Source organism: Xyrauchen texanus, chromosome 36 (assembly GCF_025860055.1).
Source record: "Xyrauchen texanus isolate HMW12.3.18 chromosome 36, RBS_HiC_50CHRs, whole genome shotgun sequence".
Classification (NCBI taxonomy): Eukaryota; Metazoa; Chordata; class Actinopteri; order Cypriniformes; family Catostomidae; genus Xyrauchen; species Xyrauchen texanus.
Window position 1 is genome coordinate 908,561 of NC_068311.1, and position 20,000 is coordinate 928,560.

Below are 20,000 nucleotides of genomic sequence, written 5' to 3' on the forward strand. Positions count from 1 at the left end.
GCGGCATCCACGCACAACTCACCACACGCCCCACCAAGAGCAGGAACCACATTATAGTGACCACGAGGAGGTTACCCCACGTGACTCTACCCTCCCTAGCAACCGGGCCAATTTGATTGCTTCAGTAGTATTGTTTGTTCAGTGGTCAGTAGTGTTGTTTGTTCAGTGGTCAGTAGTGTTGTTTGTTCAGTGGTCAGTAGTGTTGTTTGTTCAGTGGTCAGTAGTATTGTTTGTTCAGTGGTCAGTAGTATTGTTTAATTATCAGTAGTGTTGTTCGTTCAGTGGTGAGCAGTATTATTTTTTCAGCTGTCAGTAGTGTTGTTCATTCAGTGGTCAGTAGTGTTGTTCGTTCAGTGGTCAGTAGTATTGCTTGTTCAGTGCTCAGTAGTGTTGTTTGTTCAGTGGTCAGTAGTGTTGTTTGTTCAGTGGTCAGTAGTATTGTTTGTTCAGTGCTCAGTAGTGTTGTTTGTTCAGTGGTCAGTAGTGTTGTTTGTTCAGTGGTCAGTAGTGTTGTTTGTTCAGTGGTCAGTAGTGTTGTTTGTTCAGTGGTCAGTAGTATTGTTTGTTCAGTGGTCAGTAGTGTTGTTTGTTCAGTGGTCAGTAGTATTGTTTGTTCAGTGGTCAGTAGTATTGTTTGTTCAGTGGTCAGTAGTATTGTTTAATTATCAGTAGTGTTGTTTGTTCAGTGGTGAGCAGTATTATTTTTTCAGCTGTCAGTAGTGTTGTTCATTCAGCGGTCAGTAGTGTTGTTCGTTCAGTGGTCAGTAGTATTGCTTGTTCAGTGGTCAGTAGTGTTTTTCATTCAGTGGTCAGTAGTGTTGTTCGTTCAGTGGTCAGTAGTATTGTTTGTTCAGTGGTCAGTAGTATTGTTTTAGTTATCAGTAGTGTTGTTTGTTCAGTGGTGAGCAGTATTATTTTTTCAGTTGTCAGTAGTGTTGTTCATTCAGTGGTCAGTAGTATTGCTCGTTCAGTGGTCAGTAGTATTGCTTGTTCAGTGGTCAGTAGTGTTGTTCCTTCAGTGGTCAGTAGTGTTGTTCGTTCAGTGGTCAGTAGTATTGCTTGTTCAGTGGTCAGTAGTGTTGTTCCTTCAGTGGTCAGTACTGTTGCTTGTTCAGTGGTCAGTAGTGTTGTTCGTTCAGTGGTCAGTAGTGTTGTTCATTCAGTGGTCAGTAGTGTTGTTTGTTCAGTGGTTAGTAGTATTGTTTGTTCAGTGTTCAGTAGTATTGTTTTAGTTATCAGTAGTGTTTGTTCAGTGGTGAGCAGTATTATTTTTTCAGTTGTCAGTAGTGTTGTTCATTCAGTGGTCAGTAGTATTGCTCGTTCAGTGGTCAGTAGTGTTGTTCATTCTGGTCAGTAGTGTTGTTTGTTCAGTGGTCAGTAGTGTTGTTTGTTCAGTTATCAGTAGTGTTGTTTGTTCAGTGGTGAGCAGTATTATTTGTTCAGTGGTCAGTAGTGTTGTTCGTTCAGTGGTCAGTAGTGTTGTTCGTTCAGTGGTCAGTAGTGTTGTTCGTTCAGTGGTCAGAAGTCTTGCTTGTTCAGTGGTCAGTAGTGTTGTTTGTTCAGTGGTGAGCAGTATTATTTTTTCAGTGGTCAGTAGTGTTGTTTGTTCAGTGCTCAGTAGTATTGTTTGTTCAGTGCTCAGTAGTATTGTTTGTTCAGTGGTCAGTAGTGTTGTTTGTTCAGTGCTCAGTAGTGTTGTTCATTCAGTGGTCAGTAGTGTTGTTCATTCAGTGGTCAGTAGTGTTGTTTGTTCAGTGGTGAGCAGTATTATTTTTTTCAGTGGTCAGTAGTGTTGTTTGTTCAGTGGGCAGTAGTATTGTTTGTTCAGTGGTCAGTAGTAGTGTTCGTTCAGTGGTCAGTAGTGTTGTTCATTCAGTGGTCAGTAGTGTTGTTCGTTCAGTGGTCAGTAGTGTTGTTCGTTCAGTGGTCAGTAGTGTTGTTCGTTCAGTGGTCAGTAGTATTGCTTGTTCAGCTGTCAGTAGTGTTGTTCATTCAGTGGTCAGTAGTATTGCTTGTTCAGTGGTCAGTAGTGTTGTTCGTTCAGTGGTCAGTAGTGTTGTTCGTTCAGTGGTCAGTAGTGTTGTTCATTCAGTGGTCAGTAGTGTTGTTCGTTCAGTGGTCATTAGTATTGTTTGTTCAGTGGTCAGTAGTATTGTTTTAGTTATCAGTAGTGTTGTTTGTTCAGTGGTGAGCAGTATTATTTGTTCAGTGGTCAGTAGTGTTGTTCATTCAGTGGTCAGTAGTGTTGTTCGTTCAGTGGTCAGTAGTATTGCTTGTTCAGTGGTCAGTAGTGTTTTTCATTCAGTGGTCAGTAGTGTTGTTCGTTCAGTGGTCAGTAGTATTGCTTGTTCAGTGGTCAGTAGTGTTGTTCATTCAGTGGTCAGTAGTATTGCTCGTTCAGTGGTCAGTAGTATTGCTCGTTCAGTGGTCAGTAGTATTGCTTGTTCAGTGGTCAGTAGTGTTGTTCCTTCAGTGGTCAGTAGTGTTGTTCGTTCAGTGGTCAGTAGTATTGCTTGTTCAGTGGTCAGTAGTATTGCTTGTTCAGTGGTCAGTAGTGTTGTTCATTCAGTGGTCAGTAGTGTTGTTCGTTCAGTGGTCAGTAGTGTTGTTCATTCAGTGGTCAGTAGTGTTGTTCATTCAGTGGTCAGTAGTGTTGTTTGTTCAGTGGTCAGTAGTATTGTTTTAGTTATCAGTAGTGTTTGTTCAGTGGTGAGCAGTATTATTTTTTCAGTTGTCAGTAGTGTTGTTCATTCAGTGGTCAGTAGTATTGCTCGTTCAGTGGTCAGTAGTGTTGTTCATTCAGTGGTCAGTAGTGTTGTTCGTTCAGTGGTCAATAGTATTGCTTGTTCAGTGGTCAGTAGTGTTGTTCCTTCAGTGGTCAGTAGTGTTGCTTGTTCAGTGGTCAGTAGTGTTGTTCGTTCAGTGGTCAGTAGTGTTGTTCATTCAGTGGTCAGTAGTGTTGTTTGTTCAGTGGTTAGTAGTATTGTTTGTTCAGTGTTCAGTAGTATTGTTTTAGTTATCAGTAGTGTTTGTTCAGTGGTGAGCAGTATTATTTTTTCAGTTGTCAGTAGTGTTGTTCATTCAGTGGTCAGTAGTATTGCTCGTTCAGTGGTCAGTAGTGTTGTTCATTCTGGTCAGTAGTGTTGTTTGTTCAGTGGTCAGTAGTGTTGTTTGTTCAGTTATCAGTAGTGTTGTTTGTTCAGTGGTGAGCAGTATTATTTGTTCAGTGGTCAGTAGTGTTGTTCGTTCAGTGGTCAGTAGTGTTGTTCGTTCAGTGGTCAGAAGTCTTGCTTGTTCAGTGGTCAGTAGTGTTGTTTGTTCAGTGGTGAGCAGTATTATTTTTTCAGTGGTCTGTAGTGTTGTTTGTTCAGTGCTCAGTAGTATTGTTTGTTCAGTGCTCAGTAGTATTGTTTGTTCAGTGGTCAGTAGTGTTGTTTGTTCAGTGCTCAGTAGTGTTGTTCATTCAGTGGTCAGTAGAGTTGTTCATTCAGTGGTCAGTAGTGTTGTTTGTTCAGTGGTGAGCAGTATTATTTTTTTCAGTGGTCAGTAGTGTTGTTTGTTCAGTGGGCAGTAGTATTGTTTGTTCAGTGGTCAGTAGTAGTGTTCGTTCAGTGGTCAGTAGTGTTGTTCGTTCAGTGGTCAGTAGTGTTGTTCGTTCAGTGGTCAGTAGTGTTGTTCGTTCAGTGGTCAGTAGTATTGCTTGTTCAGCTGTCAGTAGTGTTTTTCATTCAGTGGTCAGTAGTATTGCTTGTTCAGTGGTCAGTAGTGTTGTTCGTTCAGTGGTCAGTAGTGTTGTTCGTTCAGTGGTCAGTAGTGTTGTTCGTTCAGTGGTCAGTAGTGTTGTTCGTTCAGTGGTCATTAGTATTGTTTGTTCAGTGGTCAGTAGTATTGTTTTAGTTATCAGTAGTGTTGTTTGTTCAGTGGTGAGCAGTATTATTTGTTCAGTGGTCAGTAGTGTTGTTCATTCAGTGGTCAGTAGTGTTGTTCGCTCAGTGGTCAGTAGTATTGCTTGTTCAGTGGTCAGTAGTGTTTTTCATTCAGTGGTCAGTAGTGTTGTTCGTTCAGTGGTCAGTAGTATTGCTTGTTCAGTGGTCAGTAGTGTTGTTCATTCAGTGGTCAGTAGTATTGCTCGTTCAGTGGTCAGTAGTATTGCTCGCTCAGTGGTCAGTAGTATTGCTTGTTCAGTGGTCAGTAGTGTTGTTCCTTCAGTGGTCAGTAGTGTTGTTCGTTCAGTGGTCAGTAGTATTGCTTGTTCAGTGGTCAGTAGTATTGCTTGTTCAGTGGTCAGTAGTGTTGTTCATTCAGTGGTCAGTAGTGTTGTTCGTTCAGTGGTCAGTAGTGTTGTTCATTCAGTGGTCAGTAGTGTTGTTCATTCAGTGGTCAGTAGTATTGTTTGTTCAGTGGTCAGTAGTATTGTTTTAGTTATCAGTAGTGTTTGTTCAGTGGTGAGCAGTATTATTTTTTCAGTTGTCAGTAGTGTTGTTCATTCAGTGGTCAGTAGTATTGCTCGTTCAGTGGTCAGTAGTGTTGTTCGTTCAGTGGTCAGTAGTGTTGTTCGTTCAGTGGTCAGTAGTGTTGTTCATTCAGTGGTCAGTAGTATTGCTCGTTCAGTGGTCAGTAGTGTTGTTCGTTCAGTGGTCAGTAGTATTGCTTGTTCAGTGGTCAGTAGTATTGCTTGTTCAGTGGTCAGTAGTGTTGTTCGTTCAGTTATCAGTAGTGTTGTTTGTTCAGTGGTGAGCAGTATTATTTGTTCAGTGGTCAGTAGTGTTGTTCATTCAGTGGTCAGTAGTGTTGTTCGTTCAGTGGTCAGTAGTGTTGTTCGTTCAGTGGTCAGTAGTGTTGTTCGTTCAGTGTTCAGTGGTCAGTAGTATTGCTTGTTCAGGTTTCAGTAGTATTAAGTAGTCAGTACGATTGCAGGTTTCAGGGGCTATGTGAAAAGAATATGTGTGTAATGTGTGTCCTAAGACGAGATCCACACAAACATTTTTCATTGAATAATGTCTCTTCTAATATCCTTTCTGTTCCTTACAGTCAGTTTTTGATAAAAACAAAAGACACAAGATATCATTGTAATCACACAGCATGGATAATCAACAGATACAGTGAATAAGGTTTATTGTCGTGTTTGTATGTTTAATGACAGAACCGGAATCTGTAACAATCTTCTGATGTTTAATGATGTTTTGTACGGTTTCTGATCAGTACCGTCATTAGCACATTCTTCACAGATGCGTTACGTTTTCGTCTGTGGTTCTCAATTTCTTTTTGGTCATGCCCCCTTTGAAAGAAGAAAAACATCCACGAGACTTCTTTGTTGACATGAGCGCAGCAGTGAGCACACCTGACTCTGGGTTTGGAAAGCTGCACTGTGGTGCCGGCGAAAGTTTAAACAAAGCAGGAGAAAAAGGCAGAAGAGAAGAAATGGCGCACATTAGTTCTTGCGTGTATTGTCACTAATTTTGTTGAATGTGTGTGAAGGGATTTGAGAACGGGTCAGTCTTCCGTGCCCCCCTTACAATACCTCTTCACCCCTCCTACGGGGTGCGCCCCACATTTTTGAGAACCACTGACTTAAGGAGAGTCACCAGCATACATTAAAAGAGAGAGACTAGAGGTTGACAGCTGTGTGTGTGTGTGTGTGTGTGTGTGTGTGTGTGTGTGTGTGTGTGTGTGTGTGTGTGTTTTGTGCACGCACACTCTGGAATCTATAGGTTGATGTTTAAAGTCACTTGAATATACTACACTCCATACTATTCTGTCTCACACACAACAGAGAGAGATGTACCTCCACCTCTGTCTGTCACACACACACACACACACACACACACACACAGTAGGAACAAGGCCAGAGTGTAATTGAGATAATTGGGGATGTAGAACGAGACTGATTGAGCCAGTAAAGTTGACTTCCCTTATATATAGTGGTGGTGTGTGTGTGTGTGTGTGTGTGTGTGTGTGTGTGTGTGTGTGTGTGTGTATGTGGGTGTAAATTGAGCAAAAAATACCCAAACTCTGTCCATTTCTGTGAAGTTTTATCAGCGAGTTCTGAAATGAAACTTATTTAAACTTCTGGTTTAAACAGTAACTCTGAAGTATTGTTTATCCTAAGATCTCTATTTAAGTTGTGTTTGACTGTATTTCCTGTTTCAGAAATATCCTCCTAAGAAAGACCTAGTGCGAGCGGTCTCCATTCAGACGGGATACCTGATCCAACGGACCAGCCCGACTAGCTGCACACTAACATACCTTGCACAGGTGGACCCGAGAGGTGACACACACACACACACACGCACACACACACTCACTCTCATACACACACAAACACACTCACTCTCTCACACACACACACACACACTCACTCTCATACACAAACATACACACACTCTCATACACTCACACACGCACACACACACACTCTCATACACTCACACACGCACACACACTCACTCTCATACACTCACACACGCACACACACACTCACTCTCATACACACACACACTCACTCTCATACACACACACACACACACACTCACTCTCATACACACACACACACACACTCACTCTCATACACACACACACACACACTCACTCTCTCACACACACACACACACACACACACACACACTCACTCTCATACACAAACATACACACACACACACACACTCACTCTCATACACACACACACACACACTCACTCTCATACACACACACACACACACACTCACTCTCATACACACACACACACACTCACTCTCTCACACACACACACACACACACACACTCACTCTCTCACACACACACACACACACACTCACTCTCATACACAAACATACACACACACTCACTCTCATACACACACACACACTCACTCTCATACACACACACACACTCACTCTCATACACAAACATACACACACACACACTCTCATACACTCACACACGCACACACACACACTCTCATACACTCACACACGCACACACACACACACACACTCACTCTCATACACTCACACACACACACACACACTCACTCTCATACACACACACACACACACTCACTCTCATACACACACACACACTCACTCTCATACACACTCACACACACACACTCACTCACTCACACACACTCACTCTCATACACACACACACACACACACTCACTCACTCTCATACACTCACACACACACTCACTCTCATACACTCACACACACGCACACACACACTCACTCTCACACACACACACACACTCACTCACTCTCATACACACACACACACACACACTCTCATACACACACACACACTCACTCACTCTCATACACACACACACACACACACTCTCATACACACACACACACACACACACTCTCATACACACACACACACACACTCACTCTCATACACTCACACACACGCACACACACACTCACTCTCACACACACACACACACTCACTCACTCTCATACACACACACACTCACACACTCTCATACACACACACACACACTCACTCACTCTCATACACACTCACACACACACACACTCACTCACTCTCATACACACTCACACACACACACACTCACTCTCATACACACACACACACACTCACTCTCATACACACACACACACACTCACTCTCATACACACACACACACACACACACACACACTCACTCTCATACACACACACACACACACACACACACACACACACACACACACACACACACACCTGTCAGCTTTATTACAGTGAAGATTCCCCATTAAATCAAACTAAATGTTCTTTCTCAACTCTCGTTCCAGGTTCTCTTCCAAAGTGGGTTGTTAACAAGTCTTCCCACTTTCTGGCACCCAAAGTGAGTGAAGTGCACTCTTGTTTATTCTGGATTATTCTGCTCTCTCCTCCTTATTTGTCTGTCTCTCCGTGCGTCCTTCATTTCTAACAGCATGAAACGTAATTAAAGAGGAATTCTTGTGTGTGTGCTGAAGGAGGTCGTCAGATTTCACCGGAATAATGGATCAATATTAAACATGCCATCGATCTTTACCATAAACACAAAGAATCTTTGAAGTCATGTTGAGTCACAGAAAGTGTCATTGATGTTATTGTAATGTATCCCCTGAAATGATTGAAGAGGTTACAGCAGAGAACGCTAGTGAGACAGATCTTCCGTCTGAAGTCTGAAATACACACGCTGTGTGTTTAAATGTGTGCGCGTGACTGAAGAATGTTCCAGGTTTATATAACGTCAGCTGCATGTTCAGTATCTGTGACCTGCTGTCTGTGTCCACAAAATAAGATTGTAAACAGAAAGGAATAAACACACTTGTAACGGAAGTCTATGGGACACGTGGACACAGTGGTAGAGCGGGTCGGCTGCTAATCACAGGGTTAGTGGTTTGATTCCCGGCCCACATGACTCCACATGCCGAAGTGTCCTTGGGCAAGACACTGAACCCCAAGTTGCTCCCAATGGCAGGCTAGCGCCTTACATGCAGCTCTGACATCATTGGTGTGTGAATGTGTGTGTGAATGGGTAAATGTGTCACAGTTTAAAGCGCTTTGAATACCGTTATGGCTTAAAAAGGCGCTATATAAGTGCAGACCATTAATGATTAACGTGACAGTTGTGAAAGCGGCATGTACCTAAACGTGATGAGGTCAAGCCATCCAAAACGCTTTGAAACCAGCAAACGTGGATGTAAAGGGATATAAGGGAAAGGAGGAGGCGAGAACCGCTTGACAATATAAATAATAGTTTTAATATAAAACTGAACAAAAGACACAAACATGACGGTCAGCTGCCCGTAGACGATCTCTCTCTCTCGCACCACCATCCGCAGTCGGCCTTTATCCCTCTTGGAGGCTTGATTAGCCTGATGGCCCCGCCCTGTCACATTACTCCCTCATTCTCTCTGGCCCCGGCATGACGTACACCCCCCCCTTTTCCCTGGGGGAGGGCGTGCCTTAAGCCCCGTCTGCCAACAGGTCATCCCCGCCTTTCTGAATCTGGGAGGGGACAAGGGGAGAAAAACAAAATAATGAAAATATGGGGGGGGGGTACTTCCTTTAACAGTGTTTAAAAGAGAGGGAAAAGGCCAATGCGGAGTGGCAGTGGGCGAGAGAGGAGAGAGAGAGAGATGAATTAAAAAAACACTTACTCGCCAGTTCTCCGATACGCCGTAGCTTGTTCCTCGGCCACTCCTCCATGCTCTAATGGACAACAGCCATGCCTCTCCGAGCGGATCGGAGGCAGTCCTCCAGCCCCTGGCGGACGGAACGCCCCGGCGCATTCTCGGGGAACAGAAGGGGTCTCCCCTGCCCCTCCCCGGCAGCGAGAACCTCCCCGCTCGTGGTCAGCGGTCTCAGACCCCAGCGCGTTTCAGCGGCCGGTAGGGGACTCCTCCACCCCTGGCAGAGGCCCTGACCACTCCAGGTGGTCGGTTAAGAGCCCCTTCTGCCCTCGCTGTCGGCAGCCATTCCTCCGCTTCCAGGCGGCCGGGCTCCTCCGTTTGGGTGGATGGTAGTGGTGAGATATCTACTACGGCGTATCCCAACTCCTTCCCGGGTTCCGGTACCAGTGTAAGGGGAATATAAGGGAAAGGAGGAGGTGAGATATTGACAATATAAATAATAGTTTTAACATAAAACTGAACAAAATACACAAACATGACGGTCAGCTGCCCGCAGACGATCTCTCTCTCTTGCACCACCATCCACAGTCGGCCTTTATCCCTGAATTAGCCGGATAAGCGACCGGATGTGTATAATCACGGCCCCGCCCTCTGCCCTGTCTCAGTGGACTTCTTAGACATTGGTATGGTATCCATTAAGACTCGGAATAATCGCAATATTGTGTTGTGCGATTACTAAACCTTGAAAGCTTTAAAATGAGCTGCAATCAGTGATTCGGTCAGCACAGTGTAAGCAAGTGGCGCCTCTAGCGGTCTGATCGGTATATTCCATAATCATTACAGTACTATACAGTAGCACTTACAAGGGCGTTTTGTTCCTTTGATAACTTTTTTCCATGATGCGTTTGACATTTCCGTGGGATTGCCCAACATGATATGCATGATATGAATTTGTGATGTTCTATTATATACAGTACAAATATGTAAGATTTTTATTTTTTAAGTTAAAATGATGCAACCGATGTCGTGGATGCCACAGAGCTTAACTTGATTTGAACATGGAATATTTCTTTAATTAAAGAGGGTGAAAGGTTAATCTTCGGTCTGTAACACACATTGACCTTTGACCTTCACGCCTGTTTCTGTCTGTGTCTGTCAGGCGATGAAGCGCATCAGTAAAGCGTGTCTTCGGTATGCTGAGTGGAAGCAGAAGCACAGTCCAGGTTTTAAGCCGTGGTTGTTCCCGGAGCAGAACCCTCTGTCCAGCATCCCTCTGTCTGAGCTCTCCATCCAACACGCCGATTCCCTGGAGAACATCGACGAGAGCACGCTGAGCGAGAGCAGAGACGAGCGTCCGAACACAGCGATGAAGACGCACCCAACTGTCATACAAACAAATAACACACACACACACACACACACACGCACACACACACACACGGTCAAATCTAGAGTTAATTAATCACAAGACACAAACATACATGTGACCAGTTTATAGCCCTTAAAATACACTACGCACACGCACGCACACACACGCACGCACATTCACTCACACACACATTCACTAACTCACACACACACACACACATTCATTTACTCTCACACACACACACACATTCATTCACTCACACACACATTCATTCACTCTCACACACACATTCATTCACTCACACACACATTCATTCACTCTCACACACACATTCACACACACACACATTCATTCACTCTCACACACACACACACACACACATTCATTCATTCACTCACACACACACTCACACATTCACTCACACACACACACGCACCTCTTTTTCCTGTCAGATCAGCACATTTAAGAGCTAAATTCAGATTGTGAGATTGAAGTTATGTAGAGGTAAATGAAAAGATGATTTCCTGCTTGACGGATTGACCCCTGACCTTTTATGTAAGCATGCAGTTTGTCTCCAGACACACAGAGGGCGCTGCTGTACGACATTAGAGTTCATGATGAATGCATGTAGAAATGAAGAATAATAAAAATATTTCCTGCCTGTGTTTTTGGAGTTCTGGCTTGTGTCTTTGTGTTCATTACTAAAGTTTGTGTTTTGTGTGTAGCTGTGTCCCAAACGACACACTATACATTTGCTCGCTGTTTAACAGCTGGCGGAAGTGACGATTGAAGCGCATGTGATGTATCAAACAAACGTTCATATTCACACCGCCTGAGGTGAAGCATTCATCTCATGTTTATAAGCTGCTGTCTTCACTCAAGTTTCACCATCTGCTACATTTTTCATTATTTACAACCAGCATCACAGCCAGGTAACTCCGCCCCTTCCTCTATGTACAGCAAGCCGCGAGCGCCGAGTGCACGATGTGTCCAACGATTCATCCGGGGACTTGAAGTACTCTTCATTTGCTGGGTTCACATACTGCTAGAAGTGTGCCGTTTGGGACGCACCTGTGCCTCAATGACTAGCCCAGCGGCCCCCAGAATGAATATAATTCTCCTTTGGGTCTGAATAATTTATATGTCTTTTGCATCAAAGTGTTCTTACATTGCAGAGGAATAAGAGTGTTTAGAGTGAGATTGATTGCAGTTTTGTGTTCGGCTGTGAAGCAGCAATACTGATGGGCTAATTCAGAACCTGTGCACACAGACACACACACACATACTCTCTCACACACTGTCTTACACACACTCACACACATACACTCACTCTCACACACACAGTCACACACACACACTGTCTTACACACACACACTGTCACACTCACTCTCACACACACAGTCACACACACACACTGTCTTACACACACACACATACTCTCTCACACACTGTCACACACTCTCACACATACACTCACTCACACACATACACTCACTCTCACACACACAGTCACACACACACACTGTCTTACACACACACACACATACTCGCTCACACACTGTCACACACTCTCACACATACACTCACTCTCACACACACAGTCACACACACACACACTGTCTTACACACACACACTGTCACACACTCTCACACATACACTCACTCACACACATACACTCACTCTCACACACACAGTCACACACACACACTGTCTTACACACACACACATACTCTCTCACACACTGTCTTACACACACTCACACACATACACTCACTCTCACACACACAGTCACACACACACACTGTCTTACACACACACACATACTCTCTCACACACTGTCACACACTCTCACACATACACTCACTCACACACATACACTCACTCTCACACACACAGTCACACACACACACTGTCTTACACACACACACACATACTCTCTCACACACTGTCACACACTCTCACACATACACTCACTCTCACACACACAGTCACACACACACACACTGTCTTACACACACACACTGTCACACACTCTCACACATACACTCACACACATACACTCACTCTCACACACACAGTCACACACACACACTGTCTTACACACACACACATACTCTCTCACACACTGTCTTACACACACTCACACACATACACTCACTCTCACACACACAGTCACACACACACACTGTCTTACACACACACACATACTCTCTCACACACTGTCACACACTCTCACACATACACTCACTCACACACATACACTCACTCTCACACACACAGTCACATACACTCACTCTCACACACACAGTCACACACACATACTCTCTCACACACTGTCACACACTCTCACACATACACTCACTCTCACACACACAGTCACACACACACACACTGTCTTACACACACACACTGTCACACACTCTCACACATACACTCACACACATACACTCACTCTCACACACACAGTCACACACACACACTGTCTTACACACACACACATACTCTCTCACACACTGTCACACACTCTCACACATACACTCACTCTCACACACACAGTCACACACACACACTGTCACACACTCTCACACATACACTCACTCACACACACACACTGTCTTACACACACACACTGTCACACACTCTCACACATACACTCACTCACACACACACAGTCACACACACACACTGTCTTACACACACTCACACACATACACTCACTCTCACACACACAGTCACACACTCTCACACATACACTCACTCTCACACACACAGTCACACACACACACTGTCTTACACACACACACTGTCACGCACTCTCGCACATACACTCACTCACACACACACACTGTCTTACACACACACACTGTCACACTCTCACACATACACTCACTCACACACACACAGTCACACACACACACTGTCTTACACACACACACACACTGTCACACACTCTCATTCACACACACACACACTCTCACACAGACACTATAGCACTCACACACACACACACACATACACACTGTCACACACACACTGTAGCACTCACACACACACACGTACACACTGTAGCACTCACACACACTGTCACACACTCTCTCACACACACATACACACAGTCGCACTCACACACATACACACACACACATACACACTGTAGCACTGTCACACACACATACACACTGTCGCACACACACACACTGTCACACACACATACACACTGTAGCACTCACACACACTGTCACACACTCTCTCACACACACATACACACTGTCGCACGTACACACTGTAGCACTCACACACACTGTCACACACTCTCTCACACACACATACACACTGTAGCACACACACACACACTGTCGCACTCACACACACACACACACATACACACTGTAGCACTCACACACACACACTGTCGCACACACGTACACACTGTAGCACTCACACACACACTGTCGCACACACACGTACACACTGTAGCACTCTCACACACACTCTCACAAACAAACACACACTCGCACTCACAAACAAACACACACACCTGTTCAAAACACACATGACAGATGTAACAAACATAAATTATGTAAATCAAAGGTTCTACTGTTTAAAGGGGGTGTGACAAGAGCAAAAGTTCCTGCATAAATTATTCTAATTAGGGCTTGAAAGAGTAAATTGTGACATTTGATCAGCTGACAGTTCCTCACATATCAACAGTTCATGAGAGTCAGTCCAATAATTCCTCTTAAACACACAGTAAAGAAGAATTAATGTTGTGTAATTGAAAAGAAAAGATACTTTCATCACTTCTGAAGTTGTATTGAGCGGTTATGAGTAAAAGTAATTCTCACATTAGATATATTAATTGTATATTATGTGATATGTAGATCACACTGGTTTTACTGGAGTTAATGTATATTCTGAAATCTCAAAGAATTTCTATATTTTAGTATTTAAAAAGAAAGTGGAATATTCAATAATAACTTTTATATTTGTCAATTATCATGCCAAAAATATCAATCTTTTGAATCGGAGATGCGGAACGCTATCTCGACTGTTCCGCCCAATTTAACCCCTTTCAAACTTTCAAATCCGTCTGAACGTTGTGATTGTCCCAAAGCAGGACGTGCTCAAATGGTTAATCCAACAGCTTTGTTCACACATCAAACTGAAGCTATGTGGGAATATTACAGCTTCTCATTCTGGGAAATTTCCAGAGTGGATTTATCGGATTTCATCAATGGTTCTGTTCACACATGACCTACATTCATGCATTTATCAGATGCTTTTATCCAAAGCGACTTACAGTGCACTTATTACAGGGACAATCCCCCCGGAGCAACCTGGAGTTAAGTGTCTTACTCAAGGACACAATGATGGTGACACACTCACTCACACACACACTCACACACACACTCACACACACTCACTCACACACACACACACACACACACACTCACACACACACTCACACACACACACACTCACACACACACACACACACACACACACACACACACACACTCACACACACACTCACACACACACACACTCACACACACACACACACACACACACTCACACACACTACACACACACACTCACACACACATCACTCACACACATACTTACACATACACATTACTATACATACTACTTACATATTACATACTACACACATTACATACATACTACTACATATTACACATTACACATACTACTTACACATACTACTTACACATACATACTTACATACATACTTACATACATACATACATACATACTTACATATACATACTTACATACACACATATTACATACATACTACTACATACATACTACACACATACATATTACACATATACATACTTACATATACATACTTACATATATACTTACATACTACATACTATACACATACATACATACATACATACACTACATACTACACATACTTACATACACACATATTACATACATACTACATACTATACACATTACATACATACTTACATACATATACATCTTACATATACATACATACACTTACATATACATACTACATATTACACATTACACATACATATTATACATACTACATACATACATACTATTACATATTACATACATATACATACATATACATATTACATACATACATACTTACATATACATACATATTACTTACATATATATATTACATACATTACATATACATACATATACATACTATACATATTACATACACATACATATTACATACACATATACATACATACTACATATACATACTTACATACATATTACATACATACACATATTCACATACATACATTACATACTACATACATACATATACATATTACATACATATTACACATATACATACATATACATACACACATACTACATACATACATTACATACATATTACATACTATACATACATACTACATACATACATACATACACTACTACATATTACTACATACATATTACATACTACATACACATACATATTACATACATATACATATTACTTACACATATACATATTACATACATACATTACATACATATATACATATACATACATACATACTTACATACATACATACTACATATTACATACATACATATTACATACATATATACTATACATATACATATACATTACATACATACATACACACACACACACACACTTACACACACACACTACATACACACACTTACACACACTCACACACACACATTCACACACACACACACTACACACACACACACATCACATACACACACACACACATCACATACATCTCACACACACACACACACACTTATCACACACACACACACACACACACACACTCTCACACACACACACACACTTACACACACTATCACACACACACACTCACACACACACACTCACACACACATCACACACACACACTACATCACACACACACACTCTACACACACACACACTTACACACACACACACACTACACACACACACACACACACACTACACACACACACACACACACACTACACACACACACACACACACACACACACACACACACTCACACACACACACACACACACACACACACACACACACACACACACACACTCACACACACACACACACACACACACACACACACACACACACACTGTGTGTGAATAAAATAGAATAAAAAATAGTTTTTTATTCATTCTATTAAATAAAGTTGTTTTCTCTTTAAATGAAGTTTAACCCCCATTGGCAGATTTTTTTTCTTGTTTTGAGTCTAAAGTTCATAAAATGTTGTCAGATTTATCTTATCCTATTTTGCTCGACAAGTAAATAAATCATGTTTTAAGAAAGTTTAGATAATTTAACAGGAAAACAAGACAAAAATACTTGTCTAGAAAATCTTTTTTTACAGCGATATAATTTTACCGTTAAACATTTTAATGTGGTAAGCACTGAAAATGTAAATGAGTGAAAATAATGAACTTTTACAATTTATTTCACACAATGAATCATTGTAATAAATGTACTTGCATATATTCAACAACTTCCAACAACTAGTAGTGTATGATTAATAAAAGGAAGATCATTTATCATTTATGGAGGCTATAATGGTCTCCACGATCAACAACAATCGTTCTGACAACAACTACAACAGCTGTCACAACTGGGACATCATCATTAAATCTACGAGTGTCCCAACGTGCACAAGCCTTACACCACTTCCAGTCTTCATTGCACACTAGTGGCTAAACACAGGAAATACAAAACACAAGTGGGTTCAACACTTGCTTCATTAAACATGCAGATAATGAACATGTGACAACTGCTGAAACAGTTGTGTAGCTGTTTACAAGGTCTTAGAAGGGCTTTGAACATTCATTAATATTAGGTACAATATATAAATATATTTAGCAACATTGTAACACTATATAACGCTACACAGACTAACATTTTCCCCTGATGCACACCAAATAAGTTTTAATGTGAGTGATTTACTTCAAGGGAACATTTTAGAAGTTGTGAGTGTTTAAACTGAGCAGTGGTTGAATTGTCTATGTACGGGCAGGGTGGCATCAGTCACGTACCGGTTTGACCCGTGGGTCAGATTATCTCCTGTTCTTCTCATGTCTCAGGTACCCCCAACACTCATATATACATCCAAATGCATGATCACATAGTGGATATTTGAGCTATTCTACACTAGAAGTGTCTAGGTTTTTTTTTCCTGGGGTGGCAAAGGGGTGGCAAGAGTCGAGTAAGGGAAGCGGGGTTGCCGGAACATTGTTATGGACCATGCGCTACACAGACGGGTTAACCTGTTGTGCGACGCGGGTGGGGTCTGACTTGGGATGGGAAGTGGGCTGGCAAAGCTCATTTTAGGGTGGCAGCTGCCACCCCGTGCCACCCTTCTGGCCCTGCCCACTGCTCCTCAGAACACTAAGAGGAGGCTAAACTTCATCAGCAGACAATAAAACGTTACCTACTTTATTTTAAACAGAAATCTATGGTAGGCCTATTAAGACAAAATTTGCATGGGACATTTAAAAATATTATTATAATAATTATAGTATGGGTACAACTGTGTATGCATTTAAAAACAAAAGATGGCCCGAGACCCGAAACATGACCCATATATAAACCCATTTACAATTATAATGAGAAGATAAATTAACAGATATATATATATATATATATTATAATGTGTGTGTGTGTGTGTACTCGAGATAACAACTTAACTTGGCAAAATTACAATAAACACAACTTTTTCTGTTACTATTGTTTCAAGTTGTGCTTTTGGTAATGTGTAGTCTTTATAGGACAATATATATATATATATGATTGCAATCTATGATTTGGTGCATATGTTGCACATCACTGTTTTGAGCTCCAGAAAGCATTCACCCATAGAGTTATAGCGCCCTCTACCATTAAGAGTTGGTACATGCTGCATTTTATTACTCAGTTATCTGCACTACTGCGTTGCAGCTTCGGGAGGGTCGTGTTTAGAAGGTAACCCTCCAGTTACCTAAAGTCTCGCGAGAGCCACATTGACAGTTCACACATTGTGTTGATTTGTGTTGATTTAAAGTCCTACAGAAACTCTACACCTACCCCTAAACATAACCCTACCCTTAACCTTAACCATACCACTAAATCTAACCCTAATCTAACCTTAGTAACAGCGAATGAGACTCTCGCGAGACTGCCGGCGGGTCACCTTCCAGACACAGCCCTTCAGAAGCGCGGAGACACCACTGTCACGTGACAGCTGTTACTTTACTCAGCGCTGCTCAAGATGGACCAATCATAGTTGTTTGTGAATACTGGATGATAATTGTTATTTAAAAATGTTATAGAGATTGATTAGGCAATTTTCAAAGTGTATTTAAGACAACAAACTATCCACCGAGTTATTAAAAAATACAAATAATAATAAAATAATAAACCCAGACTGAATGCGGTTCATGTGTGCTATCGGGCGCCCCCTGCACGAAGAAAGCGTTGCGTCACATCAAGCGGATACTTTGTTTCTCACAGATGCTCATGTGACGCGGAGCTGTATGAAGTTTCTTATGAAGCTTCAGTGGATTTGCGTTTACTGGCTGTGAGGAACACATGCACAATGTGTGTGTAAAACTATCCGGAACAAACGCAACAGGGCGATGAGAAATACATCATCACGGTAGTGTGTGTTTTATTATTTTTGTGCATGATTGTGTCTTGTGTGTACTTGTTTGAAAATGCCCTCAGAGATATGGTGTAAAATGATTTGTGAGGATGTTGAAGTGCTCGTCGCTAGTTTAAAAAGTCTCTTATCATCTAATGAAAGCTCGTCAGTAATACAGAAGTTTGTGGTTGTGAATTTGTTTGGAAATGTTGCTCAAGTTCTTAAACATCATGAACAGTGAACACTTCAAACTGTCTGTCTCTCTGTCTGTCTCTCTGTCTGTCTCTCTGAATGTCGTCTGTCTGTCTCTCTGTCTGTCTCTCTGTCTGTCTCTCTGAATGCTTTCTGTCTGTCTCTCTGAATGTCGTCTGTCTGTCTCTCTGTCTGTCTCTCTGTCTGTCTCTCTGAATGCTTTCTGTCTGTCTCTCTGAATGTCGTCTGTCTGTCTCTCTGAATGCTTTCTGTCTGTCTGTCTGTCTGTCTGTCTGTCTCTCTGAATGCTTTCTGTCTGTCTCTCTGAATGTCGTCTGTCTGTCTCTCTGTCTGTCTCTCTGTCTGTCTCTCTGAATGCTTTCTGTCTGTCTGTCTGTCTGTCTGTCTCTCTGAATGCTTTCTGTCTGTCTCTCTGAATGTCGTCTGTCTGTCTCTCTGTCTGTCTCTCTGTCTGTCTCTCTGAATGCTTTCTGTCTGTCTGTCTGTCTGTCTCTCTGAATGCTTTCTGTCTGTCTCTCTGAATGTCGTCTGTCTGTCTCTCTGTCTGTCTCTCTGAATGCTTTCTGTCTGTCTGTCTGTCTCTCTGAATGCTTTCT

At 42.2% G+C, this 20,000-nt stretch overlaps 1 protein-coding gene and 1 pseudogene across 3 annotated transcripts in view; both read left to right on the top strand.

The window, feature by feature from the left end:
- LOC127630215 (START domain-containing protein 10-like) overlaps window positions 1-11,924 on the top strand; it is a 28,260-nt pseudogene extending 16,336 nt beyond the window's left edge.
- A 7,157-nt stretch (window positions 11,925-19,081) lies between these two features.
- The window catches only part of LOC127630198 (arf-GAP with Rho-GAP domain, ANK repeat and PH domain-containing protein 1-like), a 119,760-nt gene continuing 118,841 nt past the window's right edge, over window positions 19,082-20,000 (top strand). For 2 of the 3 annotated variants that reach the window (XM_052107669.1, XM_052107670.1), the window contains exon 1: window positions 19,098-19,206. Coding sequence is in view for 1 of the 3 variants with exons in the window: in XM_052107671.1 (XP_051963631.1) it covers window positions 19,187-19,206 (20 nt within the window). In the remaining 2 variants the exon portion in view is untranslated. Of the gene's footprint in view, window positions 19,207-20,000 lie in introns of all 3 variants that reach the window. The other variant, XM_052107671.1, reaches the window with a different exon arrangement.